The sequence below is a fragment of the Gymnogyps californianus genome, chromosome 1 (assembly GCF_018139145.2).
Source record: "Gymnogyps californianus isolate 813 chromosome 1, ASM1813914v2, whole genome shotgun sequence".
Classification (NCBI taxonomy): domain Eukaryota; kingdom Metazoa; phylum Chordata; class Aves; order Accipitriformes; family Cathartidae; genus Gymnogyps; species Gymnogyps californianus.
Genome location: NC_059471.1, coordinates 216,942,617 through 216,959,920, shown reverse-complemented (window position 1 = coordinate 216,959,920; position 17,304 = coordinate 216,942,617). Strand labels below are relative to the sequence as shown.

At 44.8% G+C, this 17,304-nt stretch overlaps 1 protein-coding gene across 1 annotated transcript in view; it reads right to left on the bottom strand.

Moving 5' to 3' along the window:
- Positions 1-473: 473 nt before the first annotated feature.
- The window catches only part of EXOC4 (exocyst complex component 4), a 417,970-nt gene continuing 401,139 nt past the window's right edge, over positions 474-17,304 (bottom strand). The window contains exon 18 of the mRNA XM_050900532.1: positions 474-1,865. Within this exon, the coding sequence (XP_050756489.1) occupies positions 1,628-1,865 (238 nt within the window). The 3' untranslated portion in view covers positions 474-1,627. The remainder of the gene's footprint in view (positions 1,866-17,304) is intronic.

Here is a 17,304-nt window from a genome sequence, read left to right as displayed (position 1 = left end):
GAATAGCCTGCTTTCCTGTATCTACACTGCAGCACATCTCAATGTTTGAGCAGGTGAATACAGATCTCATGTGTTACCCCTGAAAGACCCCCACATCATCATACGTGTTACCATGATGGTGTTTTCCACCTTCACTCATGCAAATTCACCAAGGAAAGGAAGGAACTCTTGTAGTTAATGGCCAATATCAGCATAAGAAAAACTGGGTTCATGAATAAAATGAGAATAGAAACCAGAAGAAGATTGCTAACAACTAGAACTACTGGTTGTGCTGTTAACATGGAGGTTGAGAAGCTTCTTGTCCAGTTGGCCCATGGTAGTCATTAGACTGAATGACTCAGAAGACCACTTCCACACTGATGTAACCTTGGAAGACACCATATGAATTCGGACCTGGAAAGGAATCTTTTACATACCACAAAAATAACAGTTCTTAAAAAAAAAAGACAAAGCACCACAGCCTTTGAGGAGTCTTTAAACATCCTTTAATTTTGCAGTTTCAAGACTGACACACAAGCAGTTACACAGCTCAGAGAGAACTCATCTCAGCGTGTGAAACCCAGCTGGGTTGACAATTTGACAAATACAAGTGCAGTGTATTCTCGGTTTGGAGGGATGGTATAAACTCCTCAGCCTCAGTGAATAAGGAACCTTTTACCAGGTGGCTTTCCATGGTCAAGGCAGGGCAGAAACGGTGACCTGAGCACGCCTCAGACTGCAGAGCTGGGATCTGCCCTCCTCCTGCCCTTGCTGATCATTAGTGCTGAGCTACATAAGCCTGCATGTCCTTCCAGTACATCAAATGACGATTACAAAATATCTTTTGAGCTGGGGAGACTCAAAAGATATATTCAGAAAAAGAGAATTAAGTTTTGCTATTACCTTATATTAGCAATTTTCTCCTACATCCACCACCATCCAGTGCAGTATGCGCTGTAGAAACTGATGCCATATGGCTCTGTGATAATGAAAAAGTAGAAGTGGAAACAAATGGTCCCGTGTTACCTCCCACTATGAGAATTGGCTTATCACTATCTGAAGGAATAAGCAGCTAGATCTCTTTGCAGTGGAAACAGCAGAAAACTTAAATGCATCTACAACTGTCGTGGAGAACAGTACTGGCAGAGCTGAAACAGGCTCCGTGCAGCAATGCTGTTGGAATGGCTTCAAAACTACCAAGATCCCACATGGGACCCACAGGTCTGCGCTTGACTGTCATGGTGCTGTTTACTTAAGTGTGGTCTGAACTTCCACTGAAGACTCTGACCTAACACCGTGTGAAATATTCCCTTTTCCCACCCCGCCAGAGATAGCAGCTTGCCGTACATCTCAAGGCAAAGCAGCAGCAACAGAGCAAAGCCAAATATCCCACCCAAACCTCCACCAGATGCCTGTTCCTGCTGGGCAATCACTCTTGGGAGAACACGTTAAAGAAGCATTACGTGATTACACATCAAAACCCCCCAAACAACCCCAAACCCAAACCTCAAATGGCATTTCCCTTCTCACTAGTACAATGCCACCCAGAAGATACGCGCTTTTGCCTTTGATTATAACAGAAACGCAGAGGCTCGGACCTGCAACCTGACAGCCCCTGCTGCTCAGTTAATGTGAGTGACAGCGCAGATTACACGGTGGTGATTTTCTTGTCCTTGGTGGCCTGTTTGATAGCAGCCTGCTCACAGATGATCTCCTTCAACCGCTGCAACCTCATGTTCTGGGTGGTTTGGTCTCCCACACCCGTCTGGCTCCGGTGCAGTAAGTTCAGGGCATAGATGTATTCCAGCTCTGTGTACTTTACCCCTTGATCCACCACGAGGTTTAAGAGCTCGTCTGCTGTGTTGTAGAGCATCTCATAATACTGCCTGAAAAGCAAGCAAACAAAAAAAACCACTCCGGTGAACAGTGATACTCGGTGCTCCAGACTTTTAGTTCTGTAGAATACCATCGACTGTTACTTTTATTCAGCAGCGCCACGAGCAGAGAAGGCTGCGTCAGGTGCTGTACAAAGAGAGCGCAAACATATTCCTATTGAACATCAGGAGATGCCAAGTGGGCACGTACATGCACAGGGGAGCAAATCTCACAAATCTGCTCCCCACGCTCTTCCATACTCAGCTAAAACACAAACTATGGGGAAACGACGGCTCCTCTTTCCTAGCAGTTACCGTCAGCTGAGATGTCACTGTTTGGTATCCAGCATGTAGAAAGCAGTGTATAGATACAGATGCATATAGATATATATACATGATGATGCACAGATGTATATCTAGTCACTCAGCCTGCAAGAACAGGAGTCTTCTGGAAAGGAAAGGAATCACAGGGGTAGGGGCAGTGGAGTTTTTTTGTCCCTAATGAAGCCCTCTTGCAGAGAGATGCTGATATGGAGCATAGGAAGAGCTCCAAGCCCAAAACTCCAGCGACCTGCAATGAGACACAGTTTGACAGAAAAAATACTGAATAATGCAAAATAAAATTTGAGTCAGGAGCTGAGGTGCCTCTTTTAATAACTAAAAGATCATCTGAAGAGAAGGCATAATAGAGGCTGCAGGGCAGGCTGGTTTAAATTAATGTAAAGTGGCATTAGTGAAAGAATGGATTTCCAAGGAAGGGTATTTAAGCAAGTACTTAGTGGAAGGGAAAATGTGTCACGGGCCAGGGAAGCAGCGGGGCAATTCTGACAGCTGCCAATCCAACCACTGCAGAAAAAATGGGCTGGGACTGGACGTGGGACCGGATTATTTGCCCTGACTCCACAGCCCAGGTGGAAGAGGTAAAACTAGCGAGAGCTGCTGGGGTCCTTTGAGACTTTTTCTTTCCCTCCTTCCTTTACAGCACAAACTGATCAAGGTTTGAAACCGGGAGAAGAGCGTGTGACTCTTGGAAAGCACTGCCTAGAGGTCACGCAGCAGAAGGGGAGTCAGGACTCTGGTGCCCTTTATATTGCACTTTTGTGAATTCCTGGCACGGCCTTTCCAATTCACAGAGCTGCGCTCTGTGCCTCAGTTTCCCCATCTGTACCAAGGGGTAAGATCTGGTGTCAGGGGTCTGAGGTCTAGATATCACCAAGACAAAGCACCCTGTCTAGAGGGAGCTGTGAAAATACAAGGCTTTACAAAGCTTCTTTAGGCAGAGGGGTTCCCAATCCTGGGCAGACCCTTCCAGGTCAGGGATGAGGGGAAGGTTCTCACATACGACTCCACTGCAGCAAGCTCCAGCAAGTGGTGAGGCCTGGCTGTGGGTTTAGGTCTGTTTGGGGTATCAAAACCAAAAAAAGTGGTGCATGGATGGAAAGTACCCCTTTTTCTAGAGGAATTAGTTAACTTTATAGCTTCACGCAGATGTTACATACCCTTGTTAAGAAACAAGGATCTGAAAAGCTCCGGGAAGGAGAAGTGAAAAGATCTGTCTGTCTGCATGCATCACATGGCAGCAAGGATTTGTTTCAGCCAAATACCCAGCACTTCTTTGGCTGAAGAGCAAAGCAAGGCAGCAACAGGCCAGAGCAGCTGAAGAGGAGGTCCCTGCATGACTCTTCCACGCTTCTGCAGGAGGACAAGGGCAGGCTGCAGTCTAATCCTTAGGTCTTGGTGGAATAAATTATTTAAAACCCAAGAGCAGGGGCTCCAGGAAAAGTTATCACCTCCCTCCCTTTTTCTCCTCTTTGAATGCATTAAAATAGCAATCAGGGCAAACATGGCAAAGCTGTATATTAAATTTCTCTTGTTCTTTACTTTGCGGGCTCTCAGGTCTGGCTTAGCTGTGCCTTTGCAGAGAGCATCCAGCGTGCCGCCAGACTGCAAATCACTGCAGCGATGACTGTAAGCAGCTGTAGCAAAGCTACACGTTTGGAGTGTCTCAGGCCTCACCTGCTAGCGTGGCCAGGCTCCTGGGCTTCAGAGCTCTGCATTTTTATCTATCATCTCCTCTGCCTCCTTCAAGACGTCGCCTGTTGCTGTGACCTGACAATTCGCTCCTGTGGTTGAAAGTCTGCGCCAACACAACTGCTGCCAGGGGGCAGCTGAGATCAGGTGGGAGGAAGGGCTCGCGGCTAGAGGAAGAGGACCTCAAAATCATCGATTCAGAGAACAAGGACTGACAGGATTTGGGTTGTGTGGTCAAAAGAAGGGAGTGTGCGTGAGCAGGAGAGGATACATCTAGAAGGCACAAGACAGAAATAAAAAATGGCTTCTGGGGATGAATGAGAAGCTGAAAAAACAATCAAGCTGTTAGGCTCCACACATTTGAGATACAGGCTATGAAACTCCTGGAGGTGAAGGAGGACCAGTTCACCAGCATCACAGACTGCCTGAGGGGACTTGGAGGTGGGCTCTGCTACAAGGACACATTGTTCCCTTAGAAGCAGGGGGTAAACGGGGCAGACAACTGTCTCAAGGAGAATATTTCCCTTAGAAAAGAAAGGGAAACCATGCAAGCCACTTGAGAACAGGCTTGGTAAGGGAACCCCAAATCCCCCAGACTTACCACAGGATAGAAGAGGATGTTTGTGCAGCTCAAAAGGCAGGTGGACAGGTAAGGATGGGGGAGGCCTTGCACATCCCTGTAGCTGCTGCTATTTGCAGAAGGCATTTGGGCAGTCCTGAAAAGCTACAGACTCATCGGGTTTGTGTCACACTGAGTCACCCTGCGTCAGCTACTGAGTTCAGTTCCCGTGCCTATGACGGGGAACCCAACGGCACAATTGGTGGTCCCCCAGAAGCTACTGTGCTGCCACATGACATGATAGCATTTACTGCTATGGTCCCCTCAACGTTCACATCTCTTGTTCACTCAGACTGTGATGCCGATAGTGCTGAACGAGGCCAGCGTTTGACACAGGGATTGAAAATACCGACGTGGCTGAGACAAGAAGCATTTTGCAAGGCTGATCTGGTCTCCTGCAGAGCCGCAGCATCGAATCTTAGCTTTTGATAAAACATCAATAGCAGAAGCCACAAAACCTTGGGGGCATATTTCTCAGTACTGGATTCAGGGAGAAGGAGACTAAACCAAACCTCAACTCCAATCACGGGAACAGGTTTAGCAGTTTAATTGCTAACGATGCCAACACTGTAATCCCGGCACAACGACAAAGCCCCAGCACTCTCCTGAGACACGCACGAAGAACTCCCTGAGAACCTCTTGGTATGGAAAAACAAGACTTGGCTCAGGAGCACATCATGGTAAAGCCTGTGTGTCCAATCCACCTCCTGCCATGCTGATGGATTTTCTTTAAATCTTGGCTCCTCTTGCACGTAGACACATAAGAAACAAAAACTAGCAGATCTCATGCAGTTCCAGAAGCAGCAATGCAGTGGCAGGCGACAGAGGCACAGCAGAGGCTCAGACTCATCCTCCTTGATCACACTGGCACTACTGTAAACTCCTTCCCAGCCAGAAAAACACAGCTCATTCTTCAGCTAAAGCAGTTAAAGGGACATCTAGTTACAGGCAGGGATTGATAAAGCCCTGTGGATCAGTGGTCTAAGGATGAGTTTTAATTTCAGCTCCCCTCTTTAGCTATAATTAGTCCTGCAACGTTTATACTTGAACTTGGCATAATTAAATAGGTGAATCTGGGACCTTGCAGAAACTAAGATCCCAAATTTGAATGGCAGCTACCTACTAGTCGCCTCTATAGCATCCTTCCGGCACCTTGATGCGTGGCTCATTCACCGAGTGCCCAGAAGCTGCTGTTAGCCTTAATGTTTTAGAAGATTTGGGTAATTATCGAGATGCTTCAATACGCAGTCAGAAATCTAATATCAGGTTAACTTTGAGAGTACTGGCAATATCTCAAGTACAGTTATACACACAATGTGTAGAATAAAACAGTAAGCTCGCCAAGGTAAACACTTAGATTTAGGAAACACTGATCTCCTTCAGGGGATTTATGCTGAGCAGATGTGAAATGAGATTTTACATTTGCCAGCTCTGGCTGGGTTTTCAACAAAATGACAGAGAGGATATCTTGGATGGGGTGATCTCTCTGAGAGACGGCAAGTCTTTACTCCAAAGCATAGGACTCTTGGCCTTCCCAAGGCGACAGAGCACCTTAAAAGAAGAAGGAGCAGGAACTAAAGCTGCTCTGTCTGCAGCCCAGGCTGATCACCGGACAAGCTCAGCAATGCAAGCCCATCTTTACCCCATGTCCTTACAGCTGCCTTCTTTTTTAGCCTGTCCCAAATCTTGGATTACTGAAGAATTCTGCACCTAATAAACACAGGATTCATCTGTCACTCTTTTCAGGATCAGATTATTTTTTAATTAAAAATTTCCTACAAAATAAAAAAGAGAGCGAGACAGTACGAGTGAGCAAAAGGTATGCATTTTTAATTGGGTGCAATTAAAAACCTGCTGCTTTGGCATGGCATTGCCGTGGGCCAAACCCTATTTGCATGAGTAATTATTCACTCCATTACGAAGTCTGCTCAACTTTGCCTCCCTTGTCTTTGAAAGTATTAATAAATATTGATCAGACACACTCCTGTTTGCCTTTGCCCAAGCAGCTCTGATGGACTCATCTTCTGATGTTATCAAATAATGAAATATGAAAGAGTGAGTGGGATGAGCCTCTTGTTCTGTGATTTTTTATTTAGGCTCTTCATTTTGCTTTCAGAAGTGTATTTGTCCCTGCCATTATAAATGCTCTTTTGATTATCAAGAGGAGGTTGAGAAAAGCAAGTTAGTAAGGGATGGGGGAAATAAATGGACGACAGGTGAGGGAAATCTCTACTCAGTGAAATGCTGGCGAACTGCTTTGTTTTTTTAAAGTTGAGATTTAAAACCAGAGAGAAGAATTAATATTTATCAAAAGCTGATTCTATCATCTGACAAATAGGTTAATAAATAATAATAGCAGATTAGCATACCTAACCAAAAAGCAAATTTAGCTTCCCAAGCCTTATGTCGGCTTCTATGTGAGCACAGCTAAGCACACGTACGCTGATTTACCCTACACAGATCATCAGCCTGGGCAGTAAGATCCTCCCGGTGCTCAGCAGTGAGATATTTGGGGTAAGAAGAGAACAGATCAAAGCTGAACTCACGAATCTTTACTCACCTGAGTATGAAGTCAGGAATGTGGCTGATGGGAACGAAGTGACCTGGGTGACTCACCTCATCAGGGAAATCTTTTTGTTTGTATGCTTACTTGCACAGTTACTATTTATTTGTATTATGCTGAAAAGCGTAGATGGGACTTGTTGAGTTGATCTGATACCACAGATTTTATACACGTAAATGTGGTACAGGTTCTTACAGAGCATCTCTCCCTGTTTGCTATGGAAATACCAACAACTGCTGTTTTACGAGGGGAAGGAAACATTCATCTGGCTCCAAGCCTTTAGCTCTTTAGGATGGTAAATACCTGGCCAAACTCTCCACTTATGTTCAGCTTCAGTGTTGATGGCCATATTTTGGGGGAGCGAGGAGTGAAGGACTGTCTAAGGTGTCCAAAGTCCTTACTATCCTGCTCATACAGGATGATGAACGAGTTTTGATGGCTTGTATGACAAAGATTTGTTCTTTTTTAAAAAATAAAATCATCCTTACAATGCTCCTTCATGTGATTATCTCACATCCCGGGAAGTCAACCAACCTAGACATTTGTGACCTGTTCCTCCGACTATTGGCAATGGGATTGGGTTCAAAGTTTCTGAACTAACCCTTGAATTCTTTGGGAATTTTTTTAGGACAAACACATACCTTAGAGCAAATAATGCCTAACCCAAAGCGTAAATACAACTGTACTCTTTCTGCTCACTTTAGCAGGCTGGAATTGGCCCAGGAAGATCTACCATCATATGAAGAACACCTTTGTACTAAGAGCAGATAGGGAAGGTTAAATATCACTGGTGGAAATGGTTCCCAGGTGCAAGAAAAAAATCCCATGGGCAAACCAAAACTGAAGAAGCCAACTGACACACAAAACAGCTTGTTTTGTTGTTTTTTAAAGAGCAGTTTTAAAACAAAACATCAAGTTGCCAACAACGAACCCATTTTGCAAGGATGGATTTTGAGTATATACATATAAAAAAAGATGGTCTCTTCAACAATATTCCTGGAGAAAGAAAAAAAAAATTAAGAGGCTTTCTCATTTAGAAAAAATCTCCGGAAAGGCAATCAGGATAAGACAAGCTCCTCTGAGGGCTATTAATACCGTTCTCCATTTAAATGCTAATATTAACCTATAACCCAAGGCCTGCACACACAAAAGTTTTTCAAAAGATGGCCAGGTGAATTCAAAATTAAATTCTGATTTCCCTGAGAATGACTTGATCTCTTCTTAAGAGAAGGACCTTCAGACAAACAGTGTGATGTTTCAGAATAAAGGATCTTACTTTAATTATTCCTTCATTATATAGCTGGGTGCCTACTCTGTCGTAGTGCAGACAGAAACAGATGCACAAGGCAAGAACTCAGATCTGGGTGCTGACTTACCCAAAGGGAACAAAAGAAAAAATTCTGTCCCTTATCTCCCTCCCTTTTTGGGGATTAGGGAGTCACTTTTATAGCACCCAAAATATCTTTGGTACTCTAATAAGAAAGTAAAAAAGGTTAAGTATGAAGCACTTACAGACTAAACCTAGGCAAAAACTAAAGGAGGGGAGATTCAGACTAGATATAAGGAAGAAATTTTTTACGATGAGGGTGGCGAGACACTGGCACAGGTTGCCCAGAGAGGTGGGAGATGCCCCATCCCTGGAAACATTCAAGGTGAGGCTGGACGGGGCTCTGAGCAACCTGATCTCATTGAAGATGTCCCTGCTCATGGCAGGGGGGTTGGGCTAGCTGACCTTTACAGGTCCCTTCCAACCCAAACCATTCTGTGATTCTATGAAAAACGACGTGACAGAACAACGAGCATGCAAGTGAAGAGGAAAAAAGACCAAAGCTGCAGTTATAAAGTCACTCAATTTTGATACACGCAGATCTTGGTGGAACCATTACATTTAAATATATGGGGGAGGTGAGTGAGTGCAAAAACGGAAAATAGAGCAAGAAATGAGGTAACTTCAGTTCATGTAACGCAGAAGAAATGGATTTTCAGGACTGGCTTGACCGAGAAGAGAAGCCCATGGGGCTTTTCTGTCTATGGAGCATGAGACATTTGAGGTGGGAAAGGGAAAGAGACGAGGACGGAGTTGACGGTTACAGGGCACTGGAGACGGGGCAGGAAAGATGAGCTCTAGCATGTAGGATTTTGCAAAGCAAGTTCTGAAAACTTGAAATACCAGCAATTACTGTAATTTCTACACCTCATGAAGTCTGCAATGATGTTTGCATACATGCGTCAGTGGTCAGCATTTTAAAGCAAGAGTCTGCAAGTACGGATGCTGGTTATTCTTCCACCTTAGGAGCTTATGATAACAAAACAGAAACTAGTGATGGAAGGTATCTGCTACATCATATATCCACTCTCTAACCGCTGCTCATGGTAAACTGCATCCTTTAAGTCCTCTATGCAGTTACAGCCCTAAAACATACCAGAGAATATCATTACCCTCAGGACACTATTCCACAGGGGAATGTATATCCTGATCATCATTTCTTAAGATCTCTTTCTTGATTTTTAATTAACCTGGAGCAGTTCTGGGGACAGCAACAGTAATGCCCATTCTCTGCCTCCAGAAGAACCCAAAGTGCTTTAGGGGAATTCACACAGCTTTAGATGTCCACATCAGAGACGTTTTTGCTGTGCTAGTCAACCTCAGCTCCTCTTACAAACCCTGCCAAGAAACGGACACCTCTCATGTCTGCCTGGGGCGAGATAAACTATGGCCGAGAAGCACCTATTTGTTTCCATGGACTGCAGGGGGAACCTAAAATTAGGCGAAAAATGTCTGCGTGCCGCTATGATCTACATCTTCTCTAGGTGCAGCAGAGGCCACTTCGTTCAGAGCCTCTCGGAAGCCCAAAGGCAGATGCCCCATCGCCACACACCGTAACACGCGGCACAATTTGGGGCAGGAGGCACAGACGGCTCTGAGCTGTGTTACTGCAGGAGGAGAGTGTCAAGAACGTAAAAAGCACTTAAAAAAGCTAAAATGTGCGAACACCCAAGATGTGAAATGGTTTGCGAAAGAAAACAAAACATGAGAGGAAGAAATGAAAGTGAATTTATAATATAGTGGTGCTTCATGCTCCTGCGGTACCTCTGCAAATCACAGCCCTTAATAAATAATCAGGGCTGTGAGGTAAGGATAGTATTAGCTTTTTTTTTTACAGCTGGAAGAACTGAGATCAAAATTAAATCATTTGTCCAAGGTAGAAAACAGTATCAGAGATGGGAAGCCCTCCTACCTTGATCGGTACCGTACCCGCTTTTGGGACTGCAGCGGACAGAACTCTGATCAGGGTACAGAGCCAGGCAAGAAAAGTAGATGTATTTATTCAAAAGGGTGTAAGTACAGTCTTCTAATTAAAGACAACCAAATTATAAAATCCAATTACTTTCCCTTTTAAAACTTAAACCACACAGACAGCATATGAAACACTAAATACAAATCAGCTCACCTATGCGTTGGCTTCTATACAGATTAAGCAGCTTTGTTTTAATGGCTAGTTTTGGAAAAAAAACCCCAGCCAACACCTTTGGGTGCTACGTGCAGCTCTGTGTCACCGAAGCACTTGATTTTCTCTCTACTGCAAACCTTTTTGCAAAACACAGATGATAAATCACCTGTAAAACGCAGAGCTAATTAGCCAAGGAAAAGGTAAGGTATGTGTAGAACGTAACTACTCTTCCAGAAGATCTCTCCTTTTTTCTCTCCTCATTTTCATCGTGATACCTGCTAAGCTCTACCTCATCTACTACTTTCTTATTAATATTTCCTTCTTATTTCCTTTTCCCTTCCTCCCGTGGTTTGTCACTCGTGCCTTGGATAACATTGCCCTGCTGGGAACACGTGATGCATGGGGATCTCTGTGCATCAGGCGGCGTCATCACGGAGGGGAACGCGTGCATGTAGCATTTAAAAACCATTCCCCGAACAACTCCAACCACCCTCACGCGGTGCAGCAATACACAGTAATTACACGGCTTTTCAAAGGAAGGATAAATCCATTAAACCCCATTAAATAATTTTTCAAAAACAATGTCTGAGACACTCCTTGTAGCTCTATACTGGCTGATATAATGAAAGATGGAAATTCTTGCTCTCCAAATGGAACTTTATAGGGTATTAAAGAAGCACCCTCAGCACTTATCTAAATCTTTAATTAGTTCTATAATATACTGATGATATCAAGGCTAATTAAATTTATACAGATAAAGAGCAATGAAATTCTAACCAAGTGAGCTGGAAAGTACATATTAAATAGTAAATTTAATGGTTCAAGCAGATAAACTCAATTTTATATAAAAAAATTAAATTCAATTTACATGTTGTATTAAAATTGATTTTGAGTGTGCAAATGATTGCAAAAAATCTTTTTAATAGATCAGTAAAAGTGCTAATCTGACTTGTTTAAATATCAGTTATTAACGCCAGCATTTGCAAATAAGCCACACACATTTGCATTTTTACTGCATATAGTAAAAAGAAAAAATTATCTATACCATATGCCAGTTTATAAAGAATATTAAGCAATTTTTCCCCTTGCCTCATGCATAAATGAGAGGAAACGTGGAAATGAATGTAGCCCTAAAGAAGACAGAGTCAGCAGTTCGATGCAAAGTACTGCAAAGATTGCTCCAGTCAGCAAAAAATAATACAATTTTAGCTACCCTTTGGGAGCAACAATTACTGTGGTAAAAAACCCCTGGCCTTATTTAGGATCAAGTGGCTTGGAACTGGATACAAAAACCCGACGCTGTTATCGGGGAGATGCTCAGTGGTGCGTGTTTGCTGATTTTGAATAAAACCGGGAACGTTTGGTAGCTACCGATGGGTGAAGGACACATCTGATGGGATCTGCTTGCTAACAGGCAGAACAGGCTGCAACATGTGAACTACGGTAGGAAATTACAAGGTCCATCAAGTCAGAGTCTGCCTGTAGTAGGTTGCGGCCGGGCCTCGCTGCTTCAAAGGAGGTTTGAACCACTTGCTGGAGTCAGGCAAACAGCTTAAAATTCTTGAAAACTCCAGTTGATGTTTTCTTTTGGCTGCCTTTGTTCGTTTGGTTTGAATGCTGCAGTGGCTTCAGAAATCAGGGAACTGAGATTTTCTGTGGTCATGCTGACACCAAATTTGGTTTGTTACCATTTTTTTGTTGAACGTGTTGCTCTTTCTCATGGAAGAGCCCTTTATTGGATTCACTTACCTCACGGCACTATTGTTTCTTCTCCTGGTAGCACCGTCGAGCATCATTACCTCGCTCCAGCCTAGAAATCGCTGAGATCGGCAAAGTGACCTACAGACCCCGACTTGCTCAATACCGTGCACAGTATTTTCCTCCTCCAAGCCAGGAGGAAAACAAAATGGTGTGGCAGCCTCAAACCCTACCCACCGGCTCGCCATCATCAGTTACCACCACCACCACCACCTCACGGGGATTGATTGCCATGACCTACCTATGAATGGAGAAGAAATGGGGCAAAGTCAATTCATCCTACACTAAAATAGATAGTTATATTGGGTTGAAGTGCCCTGTGGAGGTTGTTTATTATAAAGAAACCAGGCAGCCAGGATGGATTCAATGCCAAATTTTTAGAAGGCCGAAAGCAGGGGACATCAACGTAGAACTATGGGTCTCTTGGATGAAGGAGTTAATGGTTAAGAACTTCAACACTCTCCTCCATGCATTCTGCGCTGGCCACTGGCCAGATGAACGTTTCATCACGCCTAATATGCCAGTTCTCAATACTTCTGATGCTCAGAAACCTTCAGATTTGCAGGCTAGAGGTATTTATGGCCAGCTGCTACTCATTTGCTCTTGCAGCAATACTTCTGGTTGAAATTGCTTTTCCCTTTCTATCATACCTAGGGCAAAAGACATATTTACAGAGGGAAGCCATTGCCTCTCTAAGGTATTGTTGTAGTAGGCAAAGCGAGAAGGCCGCTTTTAATTGCTCCTTTTGAAAAACACCGCTCCTGAAAGAGCATTCACCTAAGCCAGAGCAAGCACCAACACTGCTGTGTGCAGTACAACTGTGGCCTCTTCTGGCCATTCTTGGTGAAATTTTAGCTCTAATGGTCTCAACTTTTTGAGCCAACAGATCTGCACTGCGGTATTTTTTGCCAGACAGCATAAACTCTTAGCATTTAAAATGAAAACATCAAGGCAACGTCAGTGCATGATAAGACCCACAGCCATAGATGTGGTTTCTATCTCCATTCTCCACTGCATGGAAAAAACAGGTCTACTTGTCTTACTGATGGGAGTATCTCGGAGAGGCATCCCTTTGCTCACCACTCCTTATGCACAGGCTGCAAACCCCAGACAGACTCCACTGCAGTGCAACAGTGGCTCCTTGGAAACAAAGTTGGTCCCTATAGAGTGAGAAGAGAATCTCAGCGCTGCTTCTAAACTGATGAAGTAGTACATAGCCATCAAAAGCAGAGAAATTGCTCTGAACGGCTATTTTTATCTCCTTCCAGAAATGCATCTTCTAACTGTACAAAACCTCCAGACTATCAAAAGAACTCTGCTGTGAGAACTGAACCTGTAGTTTTTTGTATTAATTTATTAACCTCCTCATTAAATTCCCATTTGTACATCTCGAAGCACTTTAGAGACATCATGTACGGAACTTCTCCGTTTTCTCAAAAGGCTGCTTTGCGGTTGAGAAAATGAAGGTCTGTTGGGATTAAGGGGTCAGAGTGAAGTCCTTTGTGTGTGTGAACTCCTTTGTGTGTGCAACGGGATGGCTACAACCCATTAACAGCCCTCCCCATGCTGGTGCTCACTGAGTAACCTCCCAGGACCAGCTTCCCCGCTGGTGTCCACCCTTGAACCCCCGCCAGGGACAAAAAGCACATTTTCCTGACGATTCTCAGAATCTGCACATTTGCATGCTACAAGTGAAGGAAGAATGAATTTCACACAGCGCACCAAACAGTTAACAGATGGCAAAAAATTACAATCGTTTACCAAGTTGCGTTGGGCTTAAGAAAACAACCTGGAATACGAAGGCACTGAATCTTATTAAAAAAGACATATTTTACATATTGCTTCTTCATAATACAAGCTGTTCTTCATGAAAGCATAAAACTTGCTATTATTTGCACCTCTTTTCTTCTTCTCCTCTTTGTTTTTGCACACATGACAACGTGGAATACGTATCTGATATATGACTTCTGTATGCACTTGAGAGACTGACTTCAGCTTTGGATGTTAATGCACTTAGGTGACGTGAGATGTCATCTGAATTTTATATCTTTTCTGTATTATTTGATCTCAAATCTGGAATACAAATTGTAAAATACAAGGCAAGCTTTGCAGCCTTCAATAAAATCCGAGTAAGAGATTACACATTGCAGACCATTTCCTGAAAGCGATACATATCTGTATATGTTGACATCATATGTGTACATTCAAACGCAGTGGTCTGGATGTAATTATTTTAATATCTTCCTAAAATACAAGGATCGAGGTTTTTGGTCTTTACCTGAGCGTATGGCTTTCTCTTGGCTACAAAGCCCAGGTTCATTACGGGACAGATTTAATTGCTACATCAGAGTTTGTGTGTTGATATTCTACATCTGATGTGTGAAAGTTCAGGGACGCCAATCAGGCACGGTGCAGATGCCACTCTGCAAAATGTTCTCAGACAGTCTCCATCTGTCAGATATGGTAATACTTGCGCTCCATCAATAATTCACCTCCTTAACTCCATGTTTCCTGCATTTGAGTCAGAATTTTTCATGTCAGCCTCACCAGAGGATCTACCTTGGATAGACAGGAATTGCCTGATCTGCATTCCCCATTCAGACTGTGTGCTTTTGTGCCCTGGAGCCAGTCGCCTTCTGCAGTTGAAGAATCATCTCTCAGTTTACTCAGTTTTTTACTGATTTAGCTGCAAAAATCACAGCTTCCCTTTTGCGGCAGCATTTTCATCTCATTCAGGGATGGAAGTCAGAGGGTAATTATGACAATCACACCTTAGTATCCAAAATCCAGCTCAGACGGACCACACCTTTTCTGGGAAAGCTCACGGTGAAAACCACTGGGGTGGCTGAAGACCCAAAATAGGATGTTAACTGCATGAGCTTGAAGAGGGAAGACAGGGGAGCGGGAGGGAAAGAAGATGATGTGGAGCTGTTCCTCCATGGGTCAGAAACTGCTGAATGGAAACTTGTCCCCATGCGAAGCAACTGGCTCCATGAAGCCCGCAAGAATTTCGTTAGATCCCAGAGCCAGGAGATGGGCTCATCGGTGGTCTCCTCTCTGTGTGGGGCTGTGGCTCCTTTGGGTACCGATCAGTGGTCCCTTGCTCTAGAGGAAGGCAGTGTGGAAATCCATAGGAAATCAGCTGGAGGTGAGAATATTCCCTAGCACGAGGGCAAATTACCGCCCTAATCATCAATGCTTCCGCGCCAGGGAGAAAGGAAGGTTCCCAGGTGCCCCAGTGAGCAAAGACCTTTGCCTCAGCCCCACCTCTCATAATTTGAAACGTGGAACAACAATCTTTGAACTTTCTTTGGCCAACTCAGATACAGCATGTGACACAGGAAAAGAAATCCTGATGATACCACGCGATAGCTACGAGTTTTACAGATCCTATCGGCCAAGAATGACCCATCCCCTGGAATGACCCGCACATCCTGAGGCACCAGTCTTCACCAGGTGGAACGAAACTACTGGTTGCAGAATGCGGCTGGTGGAAATCCTTCTTTAGGGACACCGATAAGGACACGTGGCTTGGCAACAGAAGTACTCACTACTAGCCTTGAGTTGGCCAAAAACTCCAAAACAGACCAAAAGTGAATGAATTAAGGATCTTGCTGGTTAGAGAGTAACTAACTGTAGAAGGAAATGGAGGAATGTATCTCAGTCTGCCTAAACACAGGTCACTAGTGCAACCATTTCAGGTGGGGTTTGGGTCTCCTGGAACCCCTGTGTCACACCTGCCGGCCCTGCTCACATACCTACGCTATCCAAGGGTCTTTCAAACGGCACTATATTTAGGAAAGTGAATCACATCCTTAGCAAGCCCCTGGTAAATCTGGGAAGAGAGCCTGCTTCAGGTAGGGCCAGAGAGCTACTCATGCCAGCTTTTAAGTAGCAGAAGTTGTTCAGCCACTTTAGCATGCCAGTCTGCTTCTCAGAGATGGACTAACCCCGAGCAAAGGCCATGCTGAGCAGGCACCATGGGGGGTACAGCCAACCTAAGGTCCTTGAGCTGTGTTCAGTCCTGAAGCAGTTGAGCACGGCTGCCAAGCCTGGAGCATGTGGCATGGTGAGCGCGTGTGCTTGTGCATGTGATGAGCGTGTATTTTGGAACGTGTTGGCACAGGGCTGCTGGCCGCAGGTATCCTGGGGTCTGCTCCTCCCTGCAGTAGAAGATAAGCACCCAGGGAGCTGCCATGCAAAGCAAGAATGGTTGTACCAGGCCACACCATGGTCCACCAGAAGTCCATGTCCTGGTGTCCCACTGTGCTGACTGTGGCCAACAGCCCCTGCCCAGAGAGGAGCAGGTCAGTGATGTTTCTCCAGATCACCCTCCCAGCTACTGGGGACTCGCTGAGCCGGAGGGATGCCTCTGAGACACCCCGAGAAGTGCTCTTACCTCCACAGGTACGTGCTACACATCTTGGGGCTCCGGGTTGTGGAGAGATTTCCATGCATGACTTAAAGGAGCTGGAAAATTGGCCGGCTCTGCTGTATGGTTCCTGGGCTATACCTGCCCTGGACCCTACTGTCGAGGTATCTTACTCTGCCCTAACGCTATGTCATGGCTTGAGCCTGTTGGTCCTCTCAGTTGTGCTATTTCTGTCCTTTGCTCGTCTTCCGTCTTCCCTCCTACAGTCTAGCAGGAACTGGCTCCGGGCCATTGCTACCCCCTGCTCCTCTCTCCTCTCTCTTGTCCTCAGCTGTGACCTTGAAAGCACCATTCCCAGAACTGGCCACGTCCTCACCTGTCCCCCTTGTGTCCTAGCACTGATATTTTCCACCCTACCAGCCGTGCCCTGCCTGCTCAGACACCTTCCAAGTGAAACATTTCTGATTCCCGGATGCCATTGCATCAGCAGGTTGAAATGCTCTGCTCCCTGGCTGAATCTAATTAAGAGAGAGACCTCTGTGAAAGGTATGACTTTAGTGCATAGAAAAGTGATGAGCCGTGACTCTTAAAAACGGATCGCACGGCACCAATATCTGTTATTTCCTAGCAGATTACCGGGTATGAAGCATTGCAGT